A 27,568-nucleotide genomic window follows, 5' to 3' on the forward strand; every position below is an offset into this window, starting at 1 on the left:
AGCCGGAGGTTGAAAGCGAGCGCGTGGAAACGCTTCTCACCTAGAGCCAAATTCAGCCGCGAAGCTCGTGGCCACGGGGTGCTGCGTGGGTGGGTTTGAGAAGGGAGCGGCCCCAGGAGCTCCCGGCTGGGAATCAGCCCAGCCCGGTGGTGATCCCATGGGAGCAGCACTGCACGCAGCCACTTATCCGCAGGGAATAACCCCAAAACAGCCCAAAAAAGGCAGAGCCAGGCCCTTCCTGGCTTGCTGTGAGTTAGTGCAAAGTCTCCTCTTGGTGCCTGCTGCCACCACCGACCACTGGAGGGGAAAAGCGGCCGTGGTGAGCAGCTGGCGAGCCCTGCTCCTTTCCTGACACTGCCAGCCTGGCCCCAAGGCTCAGTCGGGTGTCCCCAGGTCGCTGCCGCTTGCTTCGCTCACCTGCTCCGTGCCTGCCCCCAGAGCTGGGCTGAAATGCTGGGGCTGAGCTGCAGGAGCTCACCGCACTGCTTCCAAACCCTCTTTGCACTCTCCTCCACCTCCAGACCACGCTCAGAACCACACAGCTGGGGGTTTGTTGGTGGTTTTTTTTTTTAATAAAACAGCTTTCCCCTCAGCTCAGTGTGTTAGCCTGAGGTTACAAATGTCTCCAAAACGCAGGCTGCTCATTTAGGGACCTGCAGGAAACCCTCGTGAGAAAGGCTCCCAACCAACCCGAGGCTGCTGGGCTGCCCATTTGGGCGACCGGCTAGAAGGCACAGGCTTTTTTTTTCTTTTTTTTTAATACAGTTTTGAGGCAGAGCTGGCCTCGTGGTTTGCAAGGAGCAGCTTCTCACTGCCGTGCCACTCGTCCTGCCATGTGCATCGCCCCCACACCACGCTGGCTGCAGCGGCAGCGGGGCTGTGCCCGCAGAGACGTTGGGGCACCGCGGCGAGCTGCTGACCCCAGCACTTTGGCACAACGGTGCAAACACTGCGTGCAAAACTGGGTCACAACCGGGGCCCAACCCTCACCCTTCTTACACCCGGCTGGGCGTTCAGCCCAACAGTCACTCACAGCAAAGCTCCAACTCAATTCATGAATCTGGAGACTATTACGAGCTGCTCTTCTGTGGTTTTTGTTGTTTTCTGCGTTATTTTTCTTAATATGTTTTTTTTTAATGGCACAGTGCTATCTAAAGCTTGGGTTTCTCCATCCCAGACACCAAAACCCCTTCAGATCCCACACCAGATGGCACCGACTGTGCGGTGCTCGACCCTGAAAAACCCCAACCTGGACGCTAGCAAAATGCTCGTGGCACCACGGCGACAGCTGCTGGCATTTAGCTGCCTCCTTTAAGGCAAGATCTCCGTTACCTGCACCAGGACATCCCAGCCACACATGTGGACCGACCGAAATAAATGCCAGCTTGTGGCAACCACATAGCAGGAGGGGCTGGAGAGCCATCCCCAGAGGTGTGCACCAACATTAAGCCCAGCCTGTGCACTCTGAGCTCCCCGTTCCCCTGAGTATCGCAGCTATCACCAGAAATATGCAGTTTGTTGTTGTTTTTTTTTTGCCTGGCACACGCGAGGCACCAGAAATAACAAGCTCCTGGGGGAGAAGGGAAACCTGAAAAGAAGCCGCCTGCCTCAGCGGTCCCTGTGTAGGCTCCGGAGGGAGCAGCACCGACACACAGCGTGCACAGCGGGGGAAGGATGGGGGCACGGAGCACTGCTGGGACGTGAGCCAGCCAAAGGTGTGCGAGAAATCACTTAGCACGCAGCCACTGGCACCGCAGAAATGCAAACTCCACAAAACACACGTGGGCAGAGCTGCCTGCAAATCCAAATGCCCCACGAAGCGCCCGAGCAAAGGGCCGGGGTCCCGGCAAGCACAACGCTGTCCTGCAGCCGTTTGCTGCCCACTTTTGCAGCTCAGCCTCCCAGCCGCGGGCGCTGCCTCCAGCCCAGGTCCAGCAGCAGTTTCATTTCCTCCCCTGCGCAGGGAGTGAGTGCCGGAGCCCCAGCCGTGAACGACTTCCTCCGCTCGCTGCCTCCTCCCGGAGCCACCCTCCTGCAACGCCCACAGGAGCAAGTCCGTGTCAGCCAGGGAGAAATTGGGATCCCCGACCTTCCACCTGGCTGTTTGTTGGCATCCTGACCTCCTCGGGCCTGCCCGCACCGCTGGCAGCTTGGGAAACCAGCACTCAGCACGTCAAAAACATTTTAGAAGACTTCCATCTTCGACCCATTTCTTCCTTTTCTAAACCCACTTTGTTTTTAGGAGCTGAAATACGTGAGAAACCTTTCTCTCTCGTGATGAATGAGCAGTTCCCGAAGCCAGCGCTGCACTTTCGCACCAAAACCTGAGCCAGCAGGAACGCACCCGGGCCGCGGGAGCCCTCGTGGGCAGGGGGTGACGCACGCAGCTAACGGCCCCACGGCTTTCGTTCTGAGTCTCGCCCCGTCTTTGCCAGGCACCAGCCGAAAATCAGAACAAATAGAAGGGGGGGGGGAGCGAAGTTGTGGGGCTCCAGCTTGAGGCGTATGCAAAGCGCCGCTTGCTGAGGAGCGGTGCCTGGTTGGGGGCCGCAGGCGAGGCAGCAGCCTGCAGAAATTTGACTCGGCGCTCGCCTGCTCGCTGCCCTGTGTCAGACACAGCCGTGCACAGAGCCAGGAGCAGCCCCAGAGATCGGTGCTCTTCTGGCGGCTGCCAGCACGGTGTGTTAAAAGCCATTATTTTCTCCCTGTTTCTCCCGATTACCCAACGTACTGGTGTGTTTTCTCGGTGTCGGCACGCGTTGCGACACAACCCGGCAGCCAGCACCTCGCCCTGGTCACTCTGCACAAACCTCGGATGTGAAACGCAACCAGAAGGCTGATGGGGCAGAGAAACCCCAAGGAAAAACGTGTCACTTCAGTGGCAGCTCCCACAGGTTGCATTTATGGCATTTGGACAGCATCACAGCCCAAATCACAATGCTAAAAAGAAGAGGGAGAGCCCACGGGCAGCAGAATCTGAGGCTGCAAGTGGTCTGCAGAGCTCACCTACAAGCGCCGTTCCACCACGAGCTGCGTGCTGTGGTTAAACATTGTGATTTGGATTCAGCTTTCCAGAGCAGCAGAGCATCTACACGCCACGTGAAGACGAAGGGAGCGGCGCTCTCCCTGTGAATGAGGGATTCAGTTCCACGCGCCCGGTCCGCTAGGAACTGAGAACGTACAGGAAGGCACCGGTGGCAAAACGAAGACAGAACCGAGCTGGTGGCGAGAGTATAATTGGCAACAGTGATTTAAAAAAGGGACAGCAGTGTCATTTCTATGAGATATGCAAAATGGAAAAGCCTCAAAGCCCTGGCCTGATATGAGAGAGTGAGAGAAGCACTCAGCCTCCCAACCACAGCCTGCTTTCTATTCTTCAGTTACACTCCAAAGCACTTCACCGCTTCTAGCTGCCTTACCAGCAAGACACGCTGCCCCTGAAGTAGCCAGGCATCACGGAGCAACCAAGCCGTGCAGCCAAATATTCCTCAACTGAGGTTTTTCCCCACGAGCAGCACTCCCTGCCTGCAGCCTTCCAGGACCAGCTCTGAAGAACAGGCAGCACCGAGCGCATCTCGGCAGGCTCACGGGGCCGTATTGAAGTCATCTGCTGGGGGATTTTTGGGCTGCCCTATGTGATTCCTGCGTGGAACCACAGCAGCCGCCCGAATCTGCTGCCTGGCACGGGCTGGCTGCCTTTCTGGAAACTCGCGGTCACCACGCACACCTCCTGCTGGAGTTTCCATCAGGAACCGGTTCTGTCAGGCGTGAGCGTGTTCGCAGGAGCTCGGGAGGCAGGAAAATTTGAAAAAAAGTGTTTATGAGCCCGGGCACACGCCGCCACTCTCCCTTTTTTCTCCTTTCTTCAATTAAAACAAAATGCAGAGCAACCGCCACATCCCTTTCCCCCGTCTCCCCCCAGTGGTGCCGAATCCGACCCCAGCTGTAAATCGGACCCCAGGTGGACCCGTACACACCACACATCCCTACCAGCCCCTGATGGCACCAGGGCTCTCACAGTTCCTGTGGAAACCAAGGGATCCGAGCTCCCCACTCCCAGGCTCTGCCTTCCCCACCATTTACCTCGAACACATCACTTGGGCACTCCGCTGCCCAGGAAGGGCCCTCGGAGCACGGGGATACGGCCACGTGGGGAGGTGCAGGACTCGATGCGGTGCCCTGAGGGTTGTCACTACGTCCTGCTCAGGCTCCGGAGGGCCGGTGTGAAGTTTCATCAGGGATTTCTCCCAGCTCTGCCCATGACCACACAAGGATTGTCGCAGCGGTGCCGGCGCTGTCCTGTAGGATGCACCTCGGTGTCCCGCACGGCATCAAAGCCACCGTGGCCAACCGGCATGGAGCACAAGTGACATAAGCACATAAGTGAGGTGCCTGTAGGGCTGCTGTGCACTCCTCAGCTTCCAGGCTTCTCCCTGAACTTCACAGCAGGGCTGCTCACCCCTCACTGGTGTCTCAGGAGCTTTGTTTTTATCGTTCTCTTCAGCGTGGCTGAGGCACCCCTCCCACCGCGGTAACGAGGTGCTGAGCCAGAGCACCGGGAAGACACGAGGCTGCTGAGCCCTGCTCAGGAAGCATTTTTGGACTTGTAAATCTGGAAAAATACCTCTGTCAATCACACGGCCTTCCTGTTACACACAGGCTACGCACACAAACCAATACGTTCGTGAGCTGCAACATGAAAGGCATCATCGATACGCGGCAACGTGACCTGTTCTAATCCTGCCACCCTCCCCGGCACAGAGGCAGGGCCTCTTCCTGTACCGAGCCAAGCAAAAACAAGCCCTGGCTCAGATGGGATGTCCGAACGTCAAAGGGTGCTTCCTTAACCTCTGCGCTTCTGGAACGGCACAGAAAGATCCCACGACGAAGAAATCGTCACAGCTCCTGCCTTGTTATCGTTCAGAAACACAGGAAGGGAAGTTGGCAATTCGCTACCCTCAGAAGTGTTATTAAAATAACTACACAACTCGACTTCCTTCTTGAACATCTTCTAGGTTTTGAAAAGCCCTCCCTGACGATCTGACAGCGCTTCACCTGCAGGACAAACAGCGCTGTGCCGGCAGTCACTGACAGAAATCCTGCTTGCTCTGCTGAGGGCAGGAGGAGGTCCTTCACACGCCGCTGCTGCCTCATGAAAAACTTCCCCGCGACTTCGCTGCTGTCCCTGCGGGCTCTGAGACGTTCCCAGCTGGAGCAGCCACCAAGGGGGGCAGGCCAGGGGCTGCTCAGGCCCCCCGAAAGCCGAATATGAAGCAAATGAGTTCAAACTCTGCCCTTTATTGCTTCCTTGTGACACTCAACGAGTCCTCCCTACTCTAACATATCACCTCTGCTCGGCTCCCCACACCAAAATCACTGGAAACACTCGGGGCTGCCTTCCCTCCGCCCTGCCGGAGGAGTCCCCGCAGGACTGGAAGCTGCTGGGTGCTATCGCAAGGGGCCGGAGCCCGAGGTTCAGCTTCCCAGCCCTCCGCCACACTCAATGCCCCTCTCCGGCTCAGCTGGGAAGCTGCAGCTCAAATTTCAGCCTGCCTTAAGTCACTGTTGGGCTCTGCTCCTCCAGCAAAAGAGAGGGAAGCCAGGAGAGCCTTTTTCTGAAGAAAAAAAAAAAAAAAAAAAACAACTTTGGGGGTGGGGGGGAGAAGGGCGGGGAAAGGAAGCAAAACCACATGGAGATGGTTTCTGCGCATCGGGAGGAGCAAGGGAAGGCGCAGGCAGCTCTCCCAACACGCCAGAACAGCTTAGCGTGATTTGTAACCGAGAGGAGGACTGAACAAACAGCTCTGACAACGAGCAGCCCGCTTTTCGGGGAAGGAGAGGAGACGAGGAAGGCAGCAGGACCCGCCTGGAGCCCCCGCTCCCACTGCTGTGCCTTGGGAGGGTCGAGGCTCTCCTATCATGGTGATAGCACCGGCGGCGTGAACTTCTGACACCAGCATCTCATTAAGGGGAGACAAAGGCTTAGCACAGGCTTCGACGTCGGCACAATCACCCACAACTCTCCTGCACGAGGGTAAGGACGGCAGACCCAAGCCCAGAGGGGTGAGGAGAGGAGGGAAGCCTTCCTGGTTTTATTTATGACTGCGTTTTAACAAGTTGGAGCATCCCCTCCTCAGCCTGCCAGGCCAAGCTTAAGGAATCAGAATCCTGTTCCTAATTAACTCATCACCAGCTCCCACCGGCTGGGAGGTACCTCCCCAGGGGGGAGCCTGGGCCAACCCAGATGAGGAGTGAGACCCCAAGGGATTGAATTGTTTCAAAGACTAAACAACAACGGCCAGGCCAGGCAGGTTTGGAAAGGCACAGAGAAAGCACAAACTATCCAGTGCAGTTACACTTTCTCCTACCTGATCCTGAGACAGGCACTGTCAGTGCTGCACACCTCCCCTCCCCACATGCACTCTGCAGGAGCTCCTCCTCCCCTAAACGCAGCCAATTCTGGGGTGAAAACCTCACAACCGTGGGCCACTGGAGAGAAACCCCTTCTGCCAGCTGAACCCCAGCAAACTCTCATGAGTACGTGGCACCGATCTCTCACACTCGGGGCATTCACCCAAATCAGATCCCGGATCTCTGGGTTCTCCTCACCGCACAGTCCTGGCGCAGCAGGGACAGCAGCTTCACTTGCTGCATTACTACCCTAAACACCGAGGAGAAAGGCTCTGGCATTTACCAAGCTCTCTGTCTCGACTGCTTCTTGGCACAGCCGAACAGGACCCACACGTCTGCTGCAGCGACACTGAGAGGTTTTTTGCAGAGGTCCCAAACAGACGCCACACAACATCATTTGTCTGCTGGCCCCACTCCACCCCGCGCAGCTCCCTCCGAGCGCAGGGAGCACCAAAGCCCAGCAACTGCCTCCTGCTCCAGGCAGCTGGCACAGAGCTGCAGAGCTCGCACCAAGTCTGCGTCCAATACCTCGGCCTGACATGAAAGCCCCGTTCAGCAAGTGTGTGCACGCACACCCCCACGTCCAGAGACCAGAGCGAGGGCAGAAAGTGCTCCATCAACTGTTCTAGGGGCTTAAGTGTCTGTTGACACTCGGGACATTCACAGCGTGAGCAGTGGCCAAACTTCCAGGGCCTGCTCAGTCCCCGAGCTCTCCTGAAGCTATAAATTGCAGCAGGCTGCTGTCAGAAACAAAGAAACCTGGAGACCGGCAAGTTAAGCCCATCACTTGGTGTCACATTTAGCTGATTTCCAGCTGCCTTGAGCAAAAGAAAAAGCCACCAGAAAATCCTACGCTCGGAACAACACAAAAAAAACACCATAAGAGCAACTCCGTGCCCGGGTCCGGAGCTTGGTGACCCGGTTCCAGCTCACTTACCTCATCCATTTTTTCGGACGTTGGGGTCTGGTCACCAGGCACCATTTCTTTAGCCTCCGAGGGCTCGACTTTGGAGGTCCTGTTGAGCTGATCGATGGGGGTCATGCCGGCCTCCGACGTCCCCCTGGAGTTCTGGCTGAGAGAAGCCGTCCCAGGGATGGGCTCGTCATCGTCGGAGTCGGGTAAGGGCGTGGGGCTGATGTCCTCCAGGCCTGTGCTGGAAGGGCGCGAGGAAGGTGTCTGAGCCCTGTAACCGGGCTGGGAGTTCGAACCGTACATCGGGATCGGGGAGAGCTGGGAGGAAGAGGAGGAGATGGGGCTACCTTCCATTCGGACCTCGGTGTCCGAGTCGTGTTCATTAAGGAAGGGTAACTTTGTTCTCTGCTCTTTTAAGAGCATCTCAATCCTCGAGTCTAAACTGTTATGCTGCATTTCAGACTCCATGGTGGGGGTGCCAGGGGTCTCGCTCCTCTCTGGGGTCTGAGAGAAGGACGCTGTGCTCGGCTCAGGAGCAGAGTTCGAATCTGGCAAGGGCGGAGGTTCCTCCGGTTTCTCCTTCACCGGCACGAAATCGATGTTCGTGGCAGTGCTGCTTTCCACAACCATCTCGGCAGGAGGCGGCGCAGGTCTCCGGTACTCCGTCTCCCTGGAAGTTTGGGGAAACTGCTGCTCCTCGGACTGGGGGAACACGGCTGGTGCTTGGTAGGGAGAAAAGGCCGACTTGTAACTCGAAGAACCCGAATGGCTGAGGGGAGGAGTGTGCGAGAACTGGACCGGCTCCTGCGGATGGGATTTGAACGCGCCGAACTGATGCTCCGTCCCTCGGAAGACACTCGCCGAGTTGTGAACGTAGTGGTGTCCCGGCCGGCGGTTGTAGGCATCCGTAAATTTGGTTTCGTGTCTCCTGGGTTTGTACCCACTGTCCTGCCCGAAGTGGTAGACCGGCGTCGTCTGCCGGCTGGAATACGTGGAGTCCTGGGAGAACGGCGTCCCCAGCCGCGGGGTGTGGGGCGTGCCCTGGGACTGCGGGGTGAATTGGCTGTACGAGTTGGGGGTGTCCTGGCGGCAGCTGGAATAGGCGGTGTCGTGGGAGAACGGCGTGCTGCTGTTCGGGGTGACGGATGATCCCGCAGAGGAAAGGTTGCTGTCTTTCAGGCGTTTCAGGGAATCTGTCAACTACAAAAAGAGGGAAGAGAAAAGCACCTAAAACACACACTTTTGAAAAGCTGTTTGTCTAATCCGCCTGGTTTTCGGAGATGAGTACCTGAGAGTTTGAATTGATTTCCGTAGCAAAGAAAAATAGGTTACAGCATCCCTGAAAACATAAACCATTACCATTACGAACAGTTCCCCTTAATTTAAAGAGAAAATAAAAATTTAAAGAGCAAAGAGGAACTTGTCTGTAAGAGAAGGAAGAAAGCAGATAAAACGGTATCCTTGTATGCCCAAGAGCATCATGTGAGCAGAAGACTCGCAGACATACAGCTACCTTTAGATTTCTAGCAACTACACACAGCTTGTCTGCACGGCAAGGAGGGAATGATAAAAATCCTGTGCTAAAACTGCAGTCTGAGAACATAATCTGAGAGTTTCAGATCTCAGAAAACTTTTTGTGTGAACAAATCAAAACCTGCAAACCTGCAAACTGCAAACCTGCAATCTAACCCCCCTATCGCCCCCAAATTGCCTGCGGAGGCCTGCTGAAGGCAAGAGGGCTCTGTGCTGCTCCAGCTGCAGGAGCTGCTCACCACCCTCTGCCAAACGTTGCTCTGCATCAGGGAAGGAGCAGGCTACAGGCAGAAAGGGAAGACAAAGTTCCCAGCTGCTAAAAATACGTTGTGAGCCCTGCACAAAGACAATGCTCAGGTAGAGCACTCCTGAACATGGCGTTTGAAAACTGAAACCCTCCAAGCCTGCGGTGCAGCCAAGTCATTGCTCTGAAATTCACTTCACAGGCACATTCAGGGGGTTTCTAGGAGAAGCCCTGCTCCCACTCAGACACTGCTGAGTCATAACAGTGCCCTGCTGAACATCAGCGCCACAATCAATTTTCTATAAAGCAAAGCAAGAGCTCACGGAGACTCCTCCTGGTAGCAGGAGAGGCAGGACTGAGCTCCAGCTCCCAAAAAGGACCCGGGGATGTGTCCCTACGTGCTGACACTCCGGGCTGGCTGCTGCTCTCCCAGGCACAGGCAGGTGCAGAGGCTTTTCAGAGGACCTGCTGTCACACACAACCCCCAGCTGAGCTCTCACCTACCCCTAGGGACACGGACATCAGGAAAGATTCTTCCACAGCTGCTCAGCAAGCAGCCACATCACACCGTGGTCCCTGCTAAAGCCCACTTCTCCGCACCTCTCGTGGAGGTGTGAACTCTTTTTTCAGGGGGGTTTGGATACGGTCTCAAGGGAGGGACTGTGGCTCATGGATGTGTCAGGTCCTTGATGTTCTGCACGAGGGGGAAAGCTAACAGCGGGAGCATTTTACTAAAGTACCACAGCAAACAAGCTTGCTGGCAGGTCCCAGTGACAGGAACAAGATGCAAACAGTTAAAGTTACCCACAAAGCAATAATTATGGTGGTAATTGGGGGAAAAATCAATTCAGGATAACAATACAATATCCAAACACAATATCTAGAGAACCTATCTTAATTACAGTAGGGATTACTTGAGGGGATATCATCAATGAAGCATTTTGCTGTTAACCCTGAAAAAGTAGTAAACAAGTCTGGCCAATTTTCTTTGGGAGGTGCTGGAACAGGCAGAAAAGCAAAGCCAGGCCCTGCTCAATGCAAAATCATTACTTGTTCCTCTTCTGCCCTAAAAAACACCTGGCTGGGAGGTAAGGAAGAATCAGCCTCTGTGATTTTGTTAAGAGATGCAGGGGCTTTGCCTTGTTCCCATGGGGGTGAGCAGTGAGACAGGAAGATTTCATTTTTTCAGATCAGTGGGATTTTCACATTCAATACACATCTCTTAATCTGTCCTGAAAACACCTGCCTGCAAATTTAATGAAATGACAGCATTTTAAGGAGCCCTAAGAGCACAAAGAAGTTGCAAGAAGAAATTCATACTTAAAAGTTACAAAAACTTCTGCCAAATCTCTTTGAAAACTTGATGCCTTAAAATGGGTTCCCAAGCCTTGATCAGAGCCAAAGTAGACTGAGATAAGCCAAGGAGGCCGGTGACCCCATGCAAACAGGCTTCGTTTCCCTTCACCCCCCTCATTCTAGTGGGGTTTGTAGGGGAGCAGTTATCTGCACAAGTCCATTTAGAGAATCATACGCTAAATATTAAGAAAACCCAGCAATTTTGCACACTGCTTTTCTTAAAAAATGATCCCGGTGACTAATTAAGATTCTGGAGAATTGATGGCACTACTCAAGATTTGATATTTCCCCTCTTCCAGCTGAAGAGCACACGCTCTAAGGATTGCCTACTGCAGACACCAGGCCAAATGTACCACTTAAATCATTCCCCCTGTCTTCAAGGGAATAATCTCACCTCAGGGACAGACCCGATCTGTCCCCCTAACTGCAGGAACCTCTAACATTAGCAGGGCACGTGCTGTCAGTTCAGCAGGTATTTTTCATGCAGAAATACAAAGAGCACTTACCACGCTACACAGACACAGGCACAGAGACTGGCCACATGCATTGTATTTGCAGTTACACACGCTATGGCAATTAGGAGCAAGGAGTATTTAAATGGAGAGTAGTAATGTCCACTGAAACTATGGTGGGACAAATGAAGCTAAAGTAATAGTGTTAAAAAGCTAAATTTCATGAAGTGGTTGTTTAGAATTTTCTACAATGCTACTCTTAGAAAAAAAGCCAAGTAAACCATACCTGGAGGGTTTCATTCACAGTTGGCGACGCGTCCTGTTCGGTGCCTACGGGAAGGGTCTGAGGAGTGTAAAGACCATTAACGAGCAGCTCGTAGAACCGCATGCGGGTTTCACCTGCACAAACCACAACAGGAGAGTTTAATAAAGAGAAATAACACAGCCTGCATAAAAATCTGTATTCCTGGCATCTGCACATCCCTGCCACAGAGGAACAAGCATCACCTCCGAGGTTTGTAGGGATCGTTTCTAAATAATCTGCAGGGCAAGCAAAGTCAGACACTCCTTTCTCAAGCCAAGCCAAGGAGGTTTCCTAAATCCTTCTCAGTCTGCTTGGCAGCTCTGCTCTTTACCATGCTTTCTGGAGAGCACCACTTTCCCTCCTCTCCAACGTGCCAAGCAAATAGTCTGCAGATTTGAGAAGTGAAACTCTCACCAAAGGGACAAGCCTCTGCCAACACCCAGAGCCACTTCAGAAAGCTCTCGCAACCCACCTTGCTAGCAGAAACTGGCTGCTATTAATGCACACACGATGCCTGGGAATGCCAAGGACAAAACCGTTAGCGGTGCTTTTCCAAAAAGACACTGGCTGATCCTTTTTTCCCCCCAGTTAAAGGTGTGCTCGATGGCATCCTTCAAAGAATAAAAGCTACAGAACTAAAACGGCCCTTATATCGCTACTGAGACTCAGTCTTTCCACTCCCAGCTCATCCCTGAACTCTAGGTAAGACCCAGTTCTTAAAATTGGATTTTTCATGACCACAAAACCCCAATCCTACTTATTTTGCAGTCTGTAAGAAATTTGCCATCCACTTCAAAAGCAACAGAACCAGACTCCAAGACTGTTTGCTGGCTTTTGCTCTGGAAGATAAAGAATACACAGGAAAATGGACAGGGACAGCACCTGAGCCCAGAGCATGGATTCAGGCAAGAACTCCCCTGGAACAGCACAACTTCCCTGGCTAATGCTGCGAGATCAGACCCCAAGCTGCCTGCAAATCACCCTGTGCAATTTGAAAGCAAAGCACCCACAGCCTGATGCTGCACAGGGAAAGGACTGACTTGTCTTGAATAAATGCTGTAGATGAGGTTATTTGGTTCTCAGATCTCATTTCATAAAGCCTTGAGCCACATCATCAACTATGTAAACTGTTTAAGTTCAAGTGAAGTCATAACAAAATAGATCTCTTCAAGACAAGGCCTAAAATGCTTGGAATTATTAACACATGCACACCCCCAGGAAACCACAGCGTCGTGGATACGGAAGCATTGGGTTTACTTTAAAACCGTTTTTTAAATAAATGTAAAATAATTGTTAGAAAGCTTCATAACTCCTCTTGGATCCCTGATAAAAGTCACAAATCTCATTTTCAAATTGCTTTATGAACGTGAAACTACTCTCAGCTATTTCTCTAAGGCCAGGTAATTATTAAGTGTGTCCATCCTGCGGGACAAAGTGAGGCAGAGAAGTTGCTTTAAATTAGCCCGTCTTAGATTAGGGAACTGGAATTATTAGTTCCAGATTCCCAGGCTTGTGATCAGGTCAGACAGATAAAACACTTTTACTCCTCATATTTATTTTGCTAGACTACAAAAATCAAGCTTTCAACCAACCATTAATTTTACCATGCTCTTGAAAAGCTGAATACTAGGAAGAAATTTGGGATATTATATATAGCTTGAAATACATATAAATATATATGTATACACACACATAGAGGCAGATATACATGAAGAACGACTTAACCTGCTAATGCTACTTTAGGAATAATATTTTCACTTGACTCTGTGAGCTTATAAAACACTGACAGTCTTACTCTTTGGGAGCCAAACAGATACATTTGCAGGAAAAAAAGAAAGAAAAAACAAAACAGATTAGAAGCACACAGATGGCAAATGAAACAAAAATGCAATTTAAAACTAAGATTTTGATGTTTTTTTCCCAAGAAACAGAAGCTTCAGAAGCCCTCTTTTCCCTGATGGGCAGCTAACTTTCTTGAACAGCTGTCTGTCCAAGACTTGTGAGTAGTTTATGAATGGAGGAAAACAAGGAGGAATGTAGTACGATCAGCTCGTTTAAAATGCCTGTCACTAAGATATCTCCACTTGTAACCCTGCTGTAGCTTGCATTATTAAAACTACAAATGGTTAATTTTTTGTTTGATGGAATTTTAACCTTCAAATTTCAAAGTAAGCAGGGAAAGAGCCTGCCTGTAAAAAGGAATGATATTAGAATTTCAAAGCACACATCTGTAAAGCCAAGGTTAGCTTAGAAGAGAAAATATTAGAGTGCTGCTGTGATTTTTCCTCTACCGGAGCTCAATCACGTCAGTTAACGTCCTACTACAGCCTCTTACCACGTGTGGCATACCAACTGCTGCACAGGTTGTACACAAAACTGTCAAAACCATGTAATACAGCACAAAAGCATCAGCATTGCACTTTTTTTTTTCTCTTTTGGAAGAAAATGGTGCTTACAACGTCCTCTTCCCAAGAAAACGTGCAGCAGGTCTGCTTTAAGCTGGAAGTGCCGGGGTTGCAATGAGGAGTAAGTCCAAGTGACAACTGATCTACTCCGTGTTTATGTCTACACCCCTTCAGCTGCAGAGGATATTTAAGATTGGGGCACATTTTAGGCAAGTCTTTCACTAACAGGCTTGGAGGAAAGAGAAGAGAGAAAGCAGTAAGATGCAGCGCTTCCACGCTTCCAGGAACTTTACGGGCTCCCCAGTGCTCAGGTCTGGGGCTGGTTACGTGCAGGACGCGGGGCTCCTGTGACTTTAAGAGCCAGCCTCACACTTGCACACACACTCACACGCACACTCACGCTGTCAAGTGCTGTGCACTCCTCTGCTGCCAGCCGGGAGTTCGCCACGAAGCATCAATGAAATGCCAGGCACGCGGAGGACGGCACCCAGCCCCGCTGCCACCGCCAGAATCCCCCTGTTTTGGGTGCCAGGATCCCCCAGTTTTGCCCCAAACCCCAGACTTTGCCAGCCAGGGGATCTGGCAGCCCTGGGAGGAGGTTGAGCAGGATCAGGACCCAGCGGCCGGCGGGTGCTGGGGGAGCAGGGGCGGCAGGATGGCAGCATTTTGCAAATTACAGGGCTGTCTCCTAGCAACTGACAACACATTTGGCTCCACGTGACTTGCAAAGGGCCCAGAAACCAGACACGCACGCGGGGGGACAGGGGCGCTCCCTCAGTATTTTTAATCGCCAAGCCTTTGCGGTCCTGCAACAGCATCTGCTCGAGGAGAGGCAGGGCATGGGCACTGCGAACCGCCACCGCATCGGGCCGAAACGTGCCCCTCACCTTTTGTATCCAGCTCCACGTGGATGATGTTGCCCATGACGGACGTGTTGTGAAGGTGCTGGACGGCCTCCCGGGCACCCTTGACGGTGGCGAAGATGACTTTGGCGATGCCCAGGTGCTTCTTGTTCTTGGGGTTGTAGAGAATCTCCACCTCTTCCACTTCGCCGTATTTCTTGCACATGTCGGTCAAAAAGTTTTCGCGGATGTTGTCGTTCAGCTTGGCAAAGGTGACCTGCTTGGGAGGCACTGGCCCCACGTAAAATTCATCAATCTGGAAGAGGGCACAAGCGGGGAGGAGGCGGTAACAATAACCGGCGGCGTTAAAGAGCATGGAGGAGGGCATTAGGATGGCACAGGAGGGAGAGGGTTAAAACCTCCTGCAAACTTTGGGGAAAGAAAGCTGCCTCCGAGGCTGTAGGATGAAGGGGATGAACCCACAGCTGCTGACCGGAGCTGGCTCCCTGGCTGGAGCAGTGCTGTCAGCAGAGCCCCCCTCTGCTGCCCCCCAACCCGAGGAGAAGCCCCCCAGACACAGCTCCAAAATGTCCAAGGGATCTCGTTAGACAGATGTATGGATTTCTCGTTATCTTTATAGAACAGGATTATTGTTAAACGGTTTGCTGAATAATAATGTTAATAGGGAGACGACTGTCATTTAAACGGTTCATTAAACTGTTTGGAAGTCAGGCTACACTCCCGAGTAAACAAGAATACAAAGCAAAAGCCAAAAGTCAGGGCAGTACCTTGAATTTGGGGACAGACAGCTCCAACTCCTTAGTTTTGGTCCATATTCGCCCTATTCTGGGATCCCTGACACAATCCACAGGAGCGATTCCCGAGTTCTAGGAGGAGGAGGAGAAAAAGCACAAAACCGACAACAACAGTGCTTGAAATTTCAGGCAGAAATAAAACAAAAACATAAACCCCAAGGAAGCAGGGGCTGTCTCGAGGGAAGGGAAAAGCACACACACGCATACACACACACACGTGTCAAATTGCAATACTGCTGGGAAATGCACACGGATTGGAAACACAGAAAGAAAGCTGCAGGTTTGGGCTCCTCGTAGGGCTCCTGACAGTTGAATGCACAGTGTCAGGTGGCGGTAACTTTGGTGCCTGTCCCCCCCAGGCCCCCCTTCAGCCGTGCCGGGGGGTGACCGCGACCCGGGGAGACCCCCAGCCCCCCAAAACACCGGCTCCGACAGGGGGTGAGGCGTGCAGGGCTGGGGGGGGCACGATACAAAGGGGGAAACACCACAGCCCCCCTCTTCCCCCCCCTCTGCTCACCGGCATGCTAAAATGTTGCCCATCGTAGCGATAGAGTTTGTGCTGTCCTTTTTTCAGAGCCGGGTCAATAATCAACTTGTAACTTCTCCAATGGTGATTTCTTTTCTCGACAGAAGTGCTGGCTTGCGTGCTGTTCTCCATTCCGTTGATCCAACCTGGGAAAAGGGGGGAGAGAGGAGGGGGGGGAAGGGGAAAAGACAAAAACACCCAGAAAACCGTGAAGTTAAAAAAAAAATATCCAACAAAGAGCCCTTTTTTTTTTTTTTTCCCCTCTTCCTTTTTTTTTTTTTTTTAAACGAGCTCCACACACACCCAGGCAGGGAGGAAATCCACAGCGAAGCGAGCCCTAAAATGGGGGAATCGCGAGCCGGGTCCCCCCCCCCCCCCTCTCTCTTCCCTCCCTCCCTTCTCCCACCCCGGCGAGACAAGAGGCAGAAAGGCGAGAGGAGGAGGAGGAGGAAGGGAAAGGAAGGAGAAAAGCCCCAGGCTCACTTGAACTCTGCTTTTTGCCATGATCCTCGGGGTGCTTGGCTCTCTCCCCCGCCTTGGTGTCTCGGAAAGACATCGCGCTGAGGCGGCCGAACCGTGCGTCTCCGGGCGGCGAAAAGGCGCAGCTCTCCCCCCCCCCCCCCTCCTCCTCCTCCTTCTCCGCCTCACATGGGGGCCGGTTACCGGCGCGGGCTGCCCGCCAGGCTCCTGCCTGCCTTTTTCGCGAGCCACCACATATTGTTGTGCGCGTGTGTGTGTGTGAGCGAGTGTGTGAGTGTGTGAGGTGAGTGTGTGTGTGTGTGTGTGTGGTGTGTGTGTGTGTGCGCTCGCTGCTGGCGGCGGCGGCCCTCCCACAATTCACCGCTGCGAGCGCCTCAACCGCCCTCCGCCGCCTGCACATTCACGGCGGGCAGCCCCCGGCCGCCCCTCAGCCGCCGAGCTCGGCCGGCATCAACACCCCCCCCCCCCCACTCCCCTCGCGGCACACCCTGAGGTGATTTTTTTTTATTTTCGACCTAATTCGGGTTTTGATCGTTTTCTGAGGTTCTTCGCTGCCGGTTTAATGTGCGGCGGGGTGGTTTTTTTTTTTTTTTTTTTCTCCTTTGCAGCGTGGAATCTGCCCGCTGCGTTTACCTTAGCGCTGAGTGTTTCTAAACAAGATGGACCGATAGGTGGGGACAACTTCGGGGAGACTTCGGCGAAGACCGGGGCGGGGATGGAGAGGGGGGGGACACACATATACAGAACACGGCGACACCCGGCGGGGGGAGGACACCGAGAGAGAACGGGGGGGGAGGGAAAAGAAGGAAAAAAAAATGAAGAAAAAAAAAAAAAAAACGGGGCCGGTTTTGCCTATTAAAGCCCCGCCAGCCAATCAGCAGCGAGCTTCCATTTTGTTGAGGGCTTAAAGGCCGCGCGGATGCCCCGTGCCCCCCCCCTCCCCCGTTTTCCCGGTCCCCCCCCCTCCCTCCCCTTATCCCCGGTTCCCCCCCGGGGGGGGCTCGGAGCCGGGCGGCGGCGGCGGGCGCGGGGCCGCAGCTCGGGGCCGCGGGCGGGCAATTGGCTGGGGAGCGGCGGCGGGCGGGCGCGGGCCAATCAGAGCGCGGCTTGCATCGGAGCCGGCGTTCTTAGGCGGCGCGCTAAAGGCGGCCCCGAGCAGACGGCCCAGGAGAGGCCACGGGCGCGGGCGGCCATCTTTCTGCAGGGAGCGGCCGTGGCCAACTGGGCTTTTTCCTTTGTTCCACAAAGGGGGGATCCTGCCATTTGAGGAGCCACTCCGCAGGAGCGCCCAGGGGGGTGTTTAAGGTCTGGCAGCAGGCTTAGAGGAGCTCGCTGAAGAAGGAAGATATCTTTTTTTTTTTGCCCTCCCCAACCCCCCTAAAAAAAAAAAAAAAACATTTTTTTTTTTTTCCCTTATGGTTCGGGATCCATCTTTGTCTTGTGTAACTAGGTCATGGCACACCCTTTGTCAGCAGTAACAATTTTTAACGCAAAACAACAACAAAAAAAAGTAAATACATGATTTTTTTTTTTCGTTGTTCAGTTTGGGTTCTGTTTTTTCTTTTTTTTTTTTTTTTTCGAAGCCTCATAGAGCTTTGTGATGACTGAACAATAAATTTTAGAAAGTATTTCCTGTATTAAACACTTAACTCCTGGCCATTTTTATTAACTCCTCTGGTGCTTTTAAAGGTAACGTTTTAAATATAGATGTAGGAATACTGAATTCTGGCAAAAAAAAAAAAAAGGCAATTTTACTATAAGCTTTCTTTTCTCTTTGCTTACGTTGTAAGTACCCAATCCATTCTGTCCTTGCTAAGTGTAGTTTTCATGTTAATGTTACTGAAGTGGTCCTTATTTCTAAGCCTTCATTTGCATGTCTCTATGTTCTTGTCTGTTTATCTAAACCAATTTATGCTTTTGAAATATTTTACTTATAAAGCAAAATATCTACCTAAGAGATGCTTACAGCTGTTTACAACCAGTAACTGTTAACCAGGTGTTTTCACACTAACATACGCAGCCTAAAATTATGCAGGAGAGCATTTTTAGCGTCTGCGTGCTCCGTGGAAAAACACTGAGCGTCCTTTTTATGTACAGAGTAAATCTGCCACGGGAACGTAGATTTAAGCCTCGAGTAGGACTCCTCGCTGCGTACGGTCAGTCAACATAGCTGGACAACGTTTTCTATAGCTTGCTTTTTGGTTGATTTTTTTCCTAATGCTAGACCACTGCCATATAAAGATCCATAACTATCTCAACAAGATCTGCTTTGACTTGCAAACTTATGAGAGAAGTGGTGATACAGATCATATATATTTATAGCCATATTTAAAAAAAAAAAAAAGCGTAACAACTTCACCTTCAGAGCTGCATTCAACTATGGTGCGCGGGTAAGTAAACCCTTTTGCCCTTGCAGAGGAACATATAGACCAGGCCTGTGCGGCTAACGTTATTGTCCTGGGCGAGAGATCCTAATGGTCGTCTTAAGAGCGGTGGCGATCTCCTTCTCCTCAGATACATCTACAGCACATCTGAAATGTCCTATTTTCAGGGAGGGATTTCTTTTTCTGCACAAAGCGCTTGGTTGTCCGCAGCCCTGCTTTTTTTTTTTTTTGTTTGCGGAGAGACGCCGTGAATCCATTGCAGGCATTACGTGGCTGTTCAATTGAACAAAAGAGGAAAAAAAAAATCTGCCTGTGAACTGTAAGATGTTACTGAGGTTGATTTTTAAAAAGGCGAAAAGGCGGTGGTGGTGGTGGTAGGGTTCCCTTACATGTTTATCCGTCTAATTACAGAAGCTCGACCAAAAAAAAAAAAGCAAGTGACAAAATGGGGTGGGGGGGGCTGTTTTTCAGGACGGTGAGTCTTAATGGCGGATGTCTCACTGAAAAGCACTGTAAAATCCTTCATACCGAGAGTCAGTGGGTTGGAGAGAGGGGGAAAAATGAGGTCTGGAAGTAAATCCAAAATGAGGGAGTTGCCTTCCAAGTGAGGGACCCTTTGCAGCCTGAGTTTTACAGATGGCGAGCCGTGACGCAGTTGGTAATTCACAGCAGTTGTGCTTTAGTGCAGCCACCCAGCCCACGAAATGGCCTCCCCGCCGAAGTCTGGTGGTTTTATTGTGTGAAAAGCCTGAGGAAGCACCGCGTCTCGGGGCGCCGGGAGGGGCGGCTGGCGGCGGGCAGGGCGCTCCCGGTCGCGCTCCATGTTGTGTGAGGGCAGCCGCCATCATGGCTTCTCCTTCCTCGCCGCGTTCTCCTCAGGGCTGGGGCGGCGGCGAGCCGGGTTCTCCCCCACTGCCTGCCGGCGCTGCGCTGCGATCACTGCAGGGAAACGGCTTTTTTTTTTTTTGCTTTTTTTTTTTTTTCCCCGCCCCCCCCCCTTACTTCCCCCACGGCTTTTGTGAGGGGTTGTGGAAGGCGAAGGCGAGGAGGGAGCGGGGCGCCCGGCGGCTTTTTCTCGCCGCCGTTGCCTCGCACAAGATGGCCGCGGCCGGGGAGCGCCCTGCAGCGGAGGGGCTGGCGGGGCTCCAGGCCGGCCGGCCGGGCGGGGAGGACAAAGGCAGCTCGCAAAATGCAGCCCAAGCCTTGGGAGCCTATAAATAACGCCGCCCGCCCCTCGCCTGCCTCCCTTCCCCCTCTCAGCCGCAGCCTGCGGCTGGCTTTTTATAAATACCAAAAGATGGAAGCAGCCTAATGCGGTGGGGGGTGGGGAGGTGGTGGGGGGGGGGGGGGGTAAAAAAGAGCAACAAACAACCTCCTCCTGCTTAAAAAAAAAAAAAAAAAAAAAGAAAAAGAAAAAAAAAATCAGAGGGGGGAGAAAGGCAGGCAAATGAGCTGGCCGCGGGAGGAGCAGGGCGGCGTCGCCAGGCTCCCCGCCTGGAGCGGGCTGCGCCCCGCCAACGTGCCGGGGGAGCGCGGCCGCCGCTCGTCACACGGCTCCTCGGTTGTTTTTTTTCCTTCTCCCGGGTTTCCCCACACCCTCGCCCCGCCACCGCCGAGCTGCTGCGGCCGCTGCCGTGCCTCTTGCCGCCTGCAGCCGGGGAGGAGCCGGCCCGGCCCGAGCGGGGCCGGCCTGAGGCGCCCACAGCCGAGGGCTCGCTGCCGGGCCGCCATGGCCCCGCTGAGGTGTTCCTGTTGTGCTTGGGTTTGGTGGCGTTTTTTCATCCTTGGCTTTTTTTTTTTTTTTTTTCTTTTTTTTCTTCATCCCGAGCAGCTTTCCCTGCAGCTCGCTTCGGGTGGAGGCGTGGGGTTCTGGTGCTTTTGTCTTTTCGGAGCTTCGTGAGCCTCGTTGGGGAGCTGCGCCGTGTCCTTCGTGACAAAACGAGATGGGGCAGGGCCGGGAGGGGAGTGAGCAAAACCCCTCGGGGCTGGCACGGGGGGAGGAAGGGGAGGAGGTGAGGAAGGGGAGGAAGATGAGGTGAGGATGTGAGGAAGGTGAAGGTGAGGAGGTGAGGAAGGTAAGTGCCGCCGGGCCCCGCAGCTTTGGTTAAACCCGTGCCGTGCTGCGTGCCGAGGCTCCAGCCCTGCTGCCCTGCCAAGGAGGTAATTTCGCAACAACGTCAGGTTACGCTTTCTTTTTTCCTTTTTTTTTTTTCTTTTATTTTTTTTTTTCCTCTTTCCCCTTCCCACCCTCACCCCCCTTTTCGGTCTTCAGTGCTCCCCGCACCCCAGGCAGTTCGGAGCAAGCAGCAAACCTGTCTGCACAACACAACACATCTCCACCAGGAGGAAAGGAAAAAAAAAAAGAAAAAGGAAAACCAAACCCTCCGAACTGCTCGCAGACGGGCTCCGTTCGGGCTCTGGTGCCCCTCGGTGCCAGCAGCCCCCCCGGCAGCCCTGTGGGGAGTGCCTCGGCCTCCCGGCATGGGACGAAATGGCCGAAGCTGGCAGCACGGAGATCAGAGCACAGTGTGGAGCCGTGCCTGGGTTTGCAGGGTGGCTTCTGGTGTCCTGTTTCCTATTTGGAACTGTTGTTTTTTGTTCTTTTTTTACCACTCGCATCACGAGTTCAATCAACGTGTAAAGCGATTAAGAAAATTAGCTGATTTAAACAGCGTCGGCCATTAAATTCCCTGGGATTTTAAGCTGACGTCTAAGTAGGTATCTGGATATTAACAATCTCCGCATTTTAACTTAAACCTCAATTTCAGTCTATTTAACCCTGAAGCAAACTGGCTCTGCCTGACACAGCCCAGGCTTCAAAACAAGTCAGCCAGCCCATAATACTGCGGGAGCTCAGACAGCTTTGTCTGTACGTGCACCTTCCTGTGCCTTTTTCCAGGGCTGTAATCTCGGTGAGTGCTTGGTCCCCGTTGGGGACGGGTGTCCCCACGCTGCCATCCGCGAGTGGCTCCGATCTGGAGGTCCTGGAGCTGGTGCCTGGTGCTGGCAGGGCCGGATCCTGCCGAGGCGGCGAGCAGGGTACAGCAGCCCCAGTGCTTGGTGTGGGTCCTCAGCACTGCTGGAAATTGCTTTTGTAAGTCTGAACTGAAAAAATTTCTTTACGTTTTCAGGGTTTCTAAATGACTGTAATGTTCGGTGTAGCTTAAAAGTCACCCAGGCAGTTGAGACCAGTTGCGCTCCCGGAGTGGGTGGTTTAATGGCTGAAGCTCGTATTTGAAAAGCTGAGTGTTCTGGTACAGCGTGTTTAAATCCCAGAAAGGTCAAACCAGACTTTCATACCGAGTTAGATTGACCCTGGTTTACTGCGTGAGACTCTTTAGAGAAAGAAAGAGATCTTTCAGGGGAAAGGGAAAAAAAAAAAAAGATTTTTTCCTCCGAATGGCCTGTGGTGGCTCTACGCACATTCTTAAAGCAGCAGGGTTTGTTCTTGCCCACAGTGTCCCTCCCCTATATTGTTGAGCCGAAAACTCTTATGCTAATTCTTTTAGTGTCTGTTATCAATAAGAAGTTGTTTAATTTCTTTGGCAAAGTGTTGCAACTAAAGCAAATTAGATCGAGAGGCAAAGTGAAATAAAAAATATGCAGCTGCTCTGCCAAACAATGATCGTGACTGTTTACAGTGTTTTGTTTTAGACTGGCTTGTACACAGAATCCTTTATATCGAAGGTTTGCATGTCACAATCCATTGCTTGTGCAAGCAGACTAGATTAATAGCTTATAAAGGACAAAAGGGACCTAGGTTCATCTGGTTAGACTTCCTGCATTATGCAGGTCATAAGATATTTGGGAGTTGCCTTTTTTCATTTCAGAGAATTTAACAATAGCATAGCAGCGTCTTAGAAAAGAGATCAGAATTTCATTTTAAAATGGCCTCTGAGACAGAGTAAAATAAGAGTTGGCAGATTGCTTCCATCAAAATCGACCTGACAGACTGGAGATTAAGATACCTCACTAAAAGTGAGCTTTGTCTGGTTTCTGCTTTCAATTATCAGACACTGCTGCATGTCTGTCTGCTGGACTGAGCGCTCCATTACCAGGTTTCTGTCCCCGTGTAGCTGTGTACAGAGCGGTAACTGAGCATTTAGCGCTCCCTTTGCAGGCTCACAGAGCGCCCCTCGGGTCCGGATTTACCGATCCTGTCCTTGCTGCCGCTGTGCTTCCCTGTGAGCTCTCCAGTTCTTCCCATTTTGATCGGGGCACCCAGAACAAGACAGAGCACCCGGTGCCGGCAGCATGCTCGGCTGAGGTTTCTGTTACGCAGCCAGGGATTGCTCCAGCCCGTGCTCAGCTGGTTTTCCTGCACTGCTCCTGAAATGCTATCCAACCTGCTCCTTCCTGGGACAGCATCCCCGTCCTGTCGGCTTCTGCTTTGTTCTGTCAATGGCCTTGCACTTGAAAAGGGCAGTCCTGAGGCAGCATTCTTGCTTGCAGTGGCCTTTTTTTATACATCCTGCTGCTGTTACCAACCAGGTCTGTAGGGGACATGTAATTACTTCAAGTTTTCTTCTCAGCTCGTTGATGAACGCTGCTTCTGCCCCTGCTGTAGGAGTGTCCCAGTTCCAGGTGTGTGCGTGCCTCAGCCTTGCCAATACTGAGTCAGGAGGAGATCTGATCTACGCCATCCCGTGCCGCACCCAGCCCGTGGGAGGAAAGCCCAGTTGAGGAGCTGGAAGGGAGCCTGAGGCTCGCTGCAGCGTGCGCCCGCCCTGGTGACTAAAGCATAGCTATTAAATAGCATAGCTATTAAATAACACCAGGCCCGAACCAGATAGTTGCAGGACCCATAAAAGAAAGATAACAGCTGTAGGACACGGTGATTACTGCTGCACTTTGAGACGTTGTTAGATGGATTTTACTCCATGTGATCACGCCGTCTTGGTTTTTAATTCTCTACTCCTGATCATGTAAATGCTTCGCAGGGGTTGAAGTATAGCATATCAGCCATCTCCTATTAGTGATACTACCTGAATCATCTAATCTTGAAGCTTCTTCAGTTTCTCTCTCAGCAGCTAAGCTCACGGAGCTCTGCCCCGGTGGACTTGCAGTAGAAATCTCCCAGACTCACCTTCCATTTCGGCTGAGCAAGCAGAAACGTGCCAGGGGCCAGCTTGGGCTGGGCAGAGTCCTGCTGCCTTTCCCCTGCAGCTCCACGGTGCCTCCTGTACCGCTCTGCTCAGCTGCTCTTCCAAGACCTAGGCATGTTTGGGGCTGCTAACCCACTGCCAAATTTGATGGAGGCTGGAGGAAGGAGGGGAAAAATGGCACAGAACTACACGGTCACGTTAGACTTAATTTTAGGAAACGAGGCTAAAAATACCGAAAGAACATTGAGGAGGAATACGGCCTGGGTATTTGCCTGTTCAGTCTCTTTTTTTTTTGGCCATGACATTTTTCATTTCTTCCTAAGTACAGCAGATCAGACAGCTAGGAAATTTCTCAGCCAAAATACGCAACCTCCTGACAGATGGCACCTGTGTTCCAGCACACTCTGAGGACGCATGGGATACAGGGACTGAATAACGACCGGGAGGTACTGGTCTGCTGTCTTGTTTCAACTGCCTGGGTACAAAGAGAGATACCTTCACACCCAACAGGGGGGCAAACAGTTATTTTAAGATCCATACAACTTTTGATGGACACGTTGGACATGTGCCAGGGCTGTTTTTCTTTTCCTTTTAAACTGCATCTGTTCATTTTATTTCTGGTAGTATTATGACAAAGCCACCTCTGTAAGGTAGGTAGTGAGTGCTTTCAGAGATCTAATCATTCTTGAGCTTTAAAAGAATAAAAAAGCTGTTTCAACACCTGACTTGCAGAATGTTTTGTGTTGCTACTTGCCATTGAAATGCAGCTGCTATTGAAACGCCGTGATCCCATCAGTATGTACAACCGGTTATTGTTTGGAGCACTTTCATGCTTACAAAAATCATTAAATAAATCAAGAAGGTTGGCAATTCTAATCAACGTTTTAAAGCTGTCAAATTACTAAACATTTCACTTCATTGCTTCACGGCATAAACAGTAGGGTTTTTTAAAGGGGAAAAAAAAATTACCGTTTTAGAAATTCTAGCACTCACAGGGGTTGCATCAGAAGCACACAAAGATAGAGATAAGTGAGCTGAGAAGGTTTTTATGCGTTAAAATACTCGTGTGTCTGGACACCTATCGTTAAGCAGCCTAAACACGGTGCTGGTTGGAGACCTGTGAGCCTTTTTAACAAACGCAGCGCACGAGGGAACATCTGATTAGAAGTGATGGAGCACCAAGCGCTACAGCCAGCAAAGCAACGACAAAGATGGAATGGAAGGAGTTCAGCTTACAAACCAGAGCATTTCCTTCTAACTGCGACACGAGATCAGAGGTGGCTTTGCCCTTGACGTTGTTGCTCCTGTATCAGCGAGCGAGGATTCCCGTCCTGATTTGTTTTTTTCAGGAGGGTTGGGAGCTCAGCCCCGGTTCTGGCCAGGATGTGGGGAAGTGGCTGCCTTGCCATCCATCCCGCCTGCATAGCAGCAGCGCCCAGTTGCTAAGCAGCTGCAGAGCCGGCCTCGCTGCGCCACCAATCAGCTGTGCTAAGGGAGCAGCACGGGGTCCTCCATCGAGCGCAGAGGAGCCAGCAGCAGCCATGGTGGAATTGTTTTCTGCTTGTTTGCTGCCCTGGCTGGCTCGCAGGACCCCGAGACGAAGGAGCAGGAGCAGGGGAGGGCGAGGGAGAGGCAGCATATGTGCACAGCAGAGGTTACAAAGCCAGCAGATCTGAGCAGAGCAGGGGGCACGCGCCCAGGAGAAAGAAATGGGAGAGAGGCCAAATGCACAGTTCGGAATAGAAAAAAAAAACAAAACAGGAGGGGAGTGCAGCATATGGAGAGGGGAAATAAAGCAGAACTTGCACAGGCTGCGAATAATTGAATAGGAAAATACAGGGAGAGAGGAAAGGAGCTTGATTCATTACTGCCCTTCACCTTGCAGAGACAGCATCACCCGGGAAAAGGAGGTGTGGAACACAACAGTGTCGTTCATGTTTCTCAACAGACTGTAGGTTTTACGTTTCAACCCCTGCCATGTGGGGTTTTCTCCCTGGCTAGCCCCTGCCTTTTGTTTAGATGGGATTCCCACAGGCTCTGCTCTTACCTTTGCCTAGCTTCTGATTTATTTTCATACTTGCTTTAGCTTTCTGTGTTTGTTTTTTTTTGTATGCCTTAAAATCAAATGCCTTTTCCATATACTTTAATTGTTTTAACCTTCAAGGGGGCAGGCCGTTGCTAATGCCTAACTGGAGTTGGTCTCCAGTGCACCCACGATACCACTGCTGCTTTTCTCCCCATCTCTCCAGGAGCTGTTGATGCAGCGCAGGGCTCCCTCGGCTGCCCCGCATGCTTCCTGCCAGCACGTTGGGCAGAGTTGCTGCTCTCAGCGGGCAGAAGCGATTCCTGCAGCACAAAATGATCCCAAACTCCTGCTGTGTTGCATAAGGCATGTAAAAAACCATCACAAACATCTTCAGGGTTATTGGGACCTAAAGGAATTCCAGTCCTGCCACCCTTCAGCTGCCTGTATGCAAAAAAAAAATAATAGTTTATGGTCCCAAAGCCTGACGTGCAATCACCTGTGGGATGGGAGATGGCAGCAGAGCTGGCAGGAAGGCTGGGGACTGCCACGTTCCTCTCTCCAGCTCCTCCAGGCTGGGGACACATTTGTATGGGAGGCGTGGGGAGAGGAATCAAAGCCCTGCAGCTGTTGCCCTCTTCCCTGGCCAGCCCTGTTGGCTCAGCACACTTTTCCCCACGTCCAAAATTGAGTCCTAAAAGGAAACTGAGCTGCCCGCCCCGACCTGCAGCGGAAAGGATTTGCTGTGCGCTCTGTGCATGTATTTCAAGCCCGTAAAATGCCTGGGAAATGCACAGCCCAGTGTGTGTACTTGCAAGATTTTGTCAGTCTAGTTTGGAGCGATTCTATTTTTGTATTCGTCTGTCCTGAGTCCTGGGCCTTTGAACGGGCGCTGCCTCTGCTAGGTCCTGAGATCATGAAAGGTCCAGGAGCGCTGACATTTTACAAGCAGCTTCAGCTGCGTGCCATGGAGGGGCATTTTTAGCACGATGAGAGACCAGAGTTTAATTAGAATGGTTTCACCAAGGAAACCTCCCTGCCCGAAGAAACCAGAGCCGCTATGTTAATCCCAGCAAGCAACTGGGAACTTCGCAGCATGCCTGCTGTCAGCGCGCGAGCCGGGAGGGGCGAAGCGCACGTAGGAAGAGAGGAACGCGCAGGAAACAAGCTCACTGCCCAGCACGGGCCCACAGGACCTTACAGCAGAAGTTACGGTGCCGCCCGAATGCAAATACACAGCAGATTTTATCTTCTCCCCAGCCTGCAGTTGCTGCTCTCCGTTGCAAGTTTGCACAAGCACCGGAGGGGAGGACGTGTGCTTAGGGTGTTATCAGCCCTTTATTTTGGTGCCATGCATCACTCTGGCCCTATTTCACACCACTGCTTTCTCTTACAGCCTGCCTGCTGTCCTTTTTTCATCCCCCAAAGAATATTGCCCATTTCCCCACATTTTGGTCCAAAAGGTTTGGGAGCTTCCTGCCTGGGGCCAGGTGTGAGAGTGATGGTTAATGGTGTGCTGATTAACAGCTGCATTTGGGTTGCCTTGTACCTCACACAGCTGAAGCCGTACTTAGCAAAGGAAACCTGGGGTCATCTAAATCTGAGGTTCTGAAAAACCTCCCAGAAAAGAGAGGGAACATACTTGGGGCTTGGTGGGATCCACCAAACAACTTCCCAGCCATGGCCATCCCCGCTGGGCTGCAGCATTCATCCTTGCTGCACAGCCCCGGTGGTTGAGAACAGGAAAAGATGGGAAAAGTAATCTGAAAGAAGCA

At 52.1% G+C, this 27,568-nt stretch overlaps 1 protein-coding gene across 1 annotated transcript in view; it reads right to left on the reverse strand.

Annotated features, from left to right (window-relative positions):
- Positions 1 to 16,808, reverse strand: part of SETD1B (SET domain containing 1B, histone lysine methyltransferase) — a 46,382-nt gene extending 29,574 nt beyond the window's left edge. The window contains exons 1-6 of the mRNA XM_068654388.1: positions 16,285 to 16,808; positions 15,793 to 15,947; positions 15,249 to 15,347; positions 14,506 to 14,776; positions 11,196 to 11,308; positions 7,349 to 8,524 (exon numbers count right to left, since the gene is read on the reverse strand). Coding sequence (XP_068510489.1) covers positions 7,349 to 8,524; positions 11,196 to 11,308; positions 14,506 to 14,776; positions 15,249 to 15,347; positions 15,793 to 15,947; positions 16,285 to 16,681 — 2,211 coding nt within the window. The 5' untranslated portion in view covers positions 16,682 to 16,808. The remainder of the gene's footprint in view (positions 1 to 7,348; positions 8,525 to 11,195; positions 11,309 to 14,505; positions 14,777 to 15,248; positions 15,348 to 15,792; positions 15,948 to 16,284) is intronic.
- Positions 16,809 to 27,568: the final 10,760 nt, after the last annotated feature.

This window comes from Anas acuta, chromosome 17 (genome assembly GCF_963932015.1).
Source record: "Anas acuta chromosome 17, bAnaAcu1.1, whole genome shotgun sequence".
Classification (NCBI taxonomy): domain Eukaryota; kingdom Metazoa; phylum Chordata; class Aves; order Anseriformes; family Anatidae; genus Anas; species Anas acuta.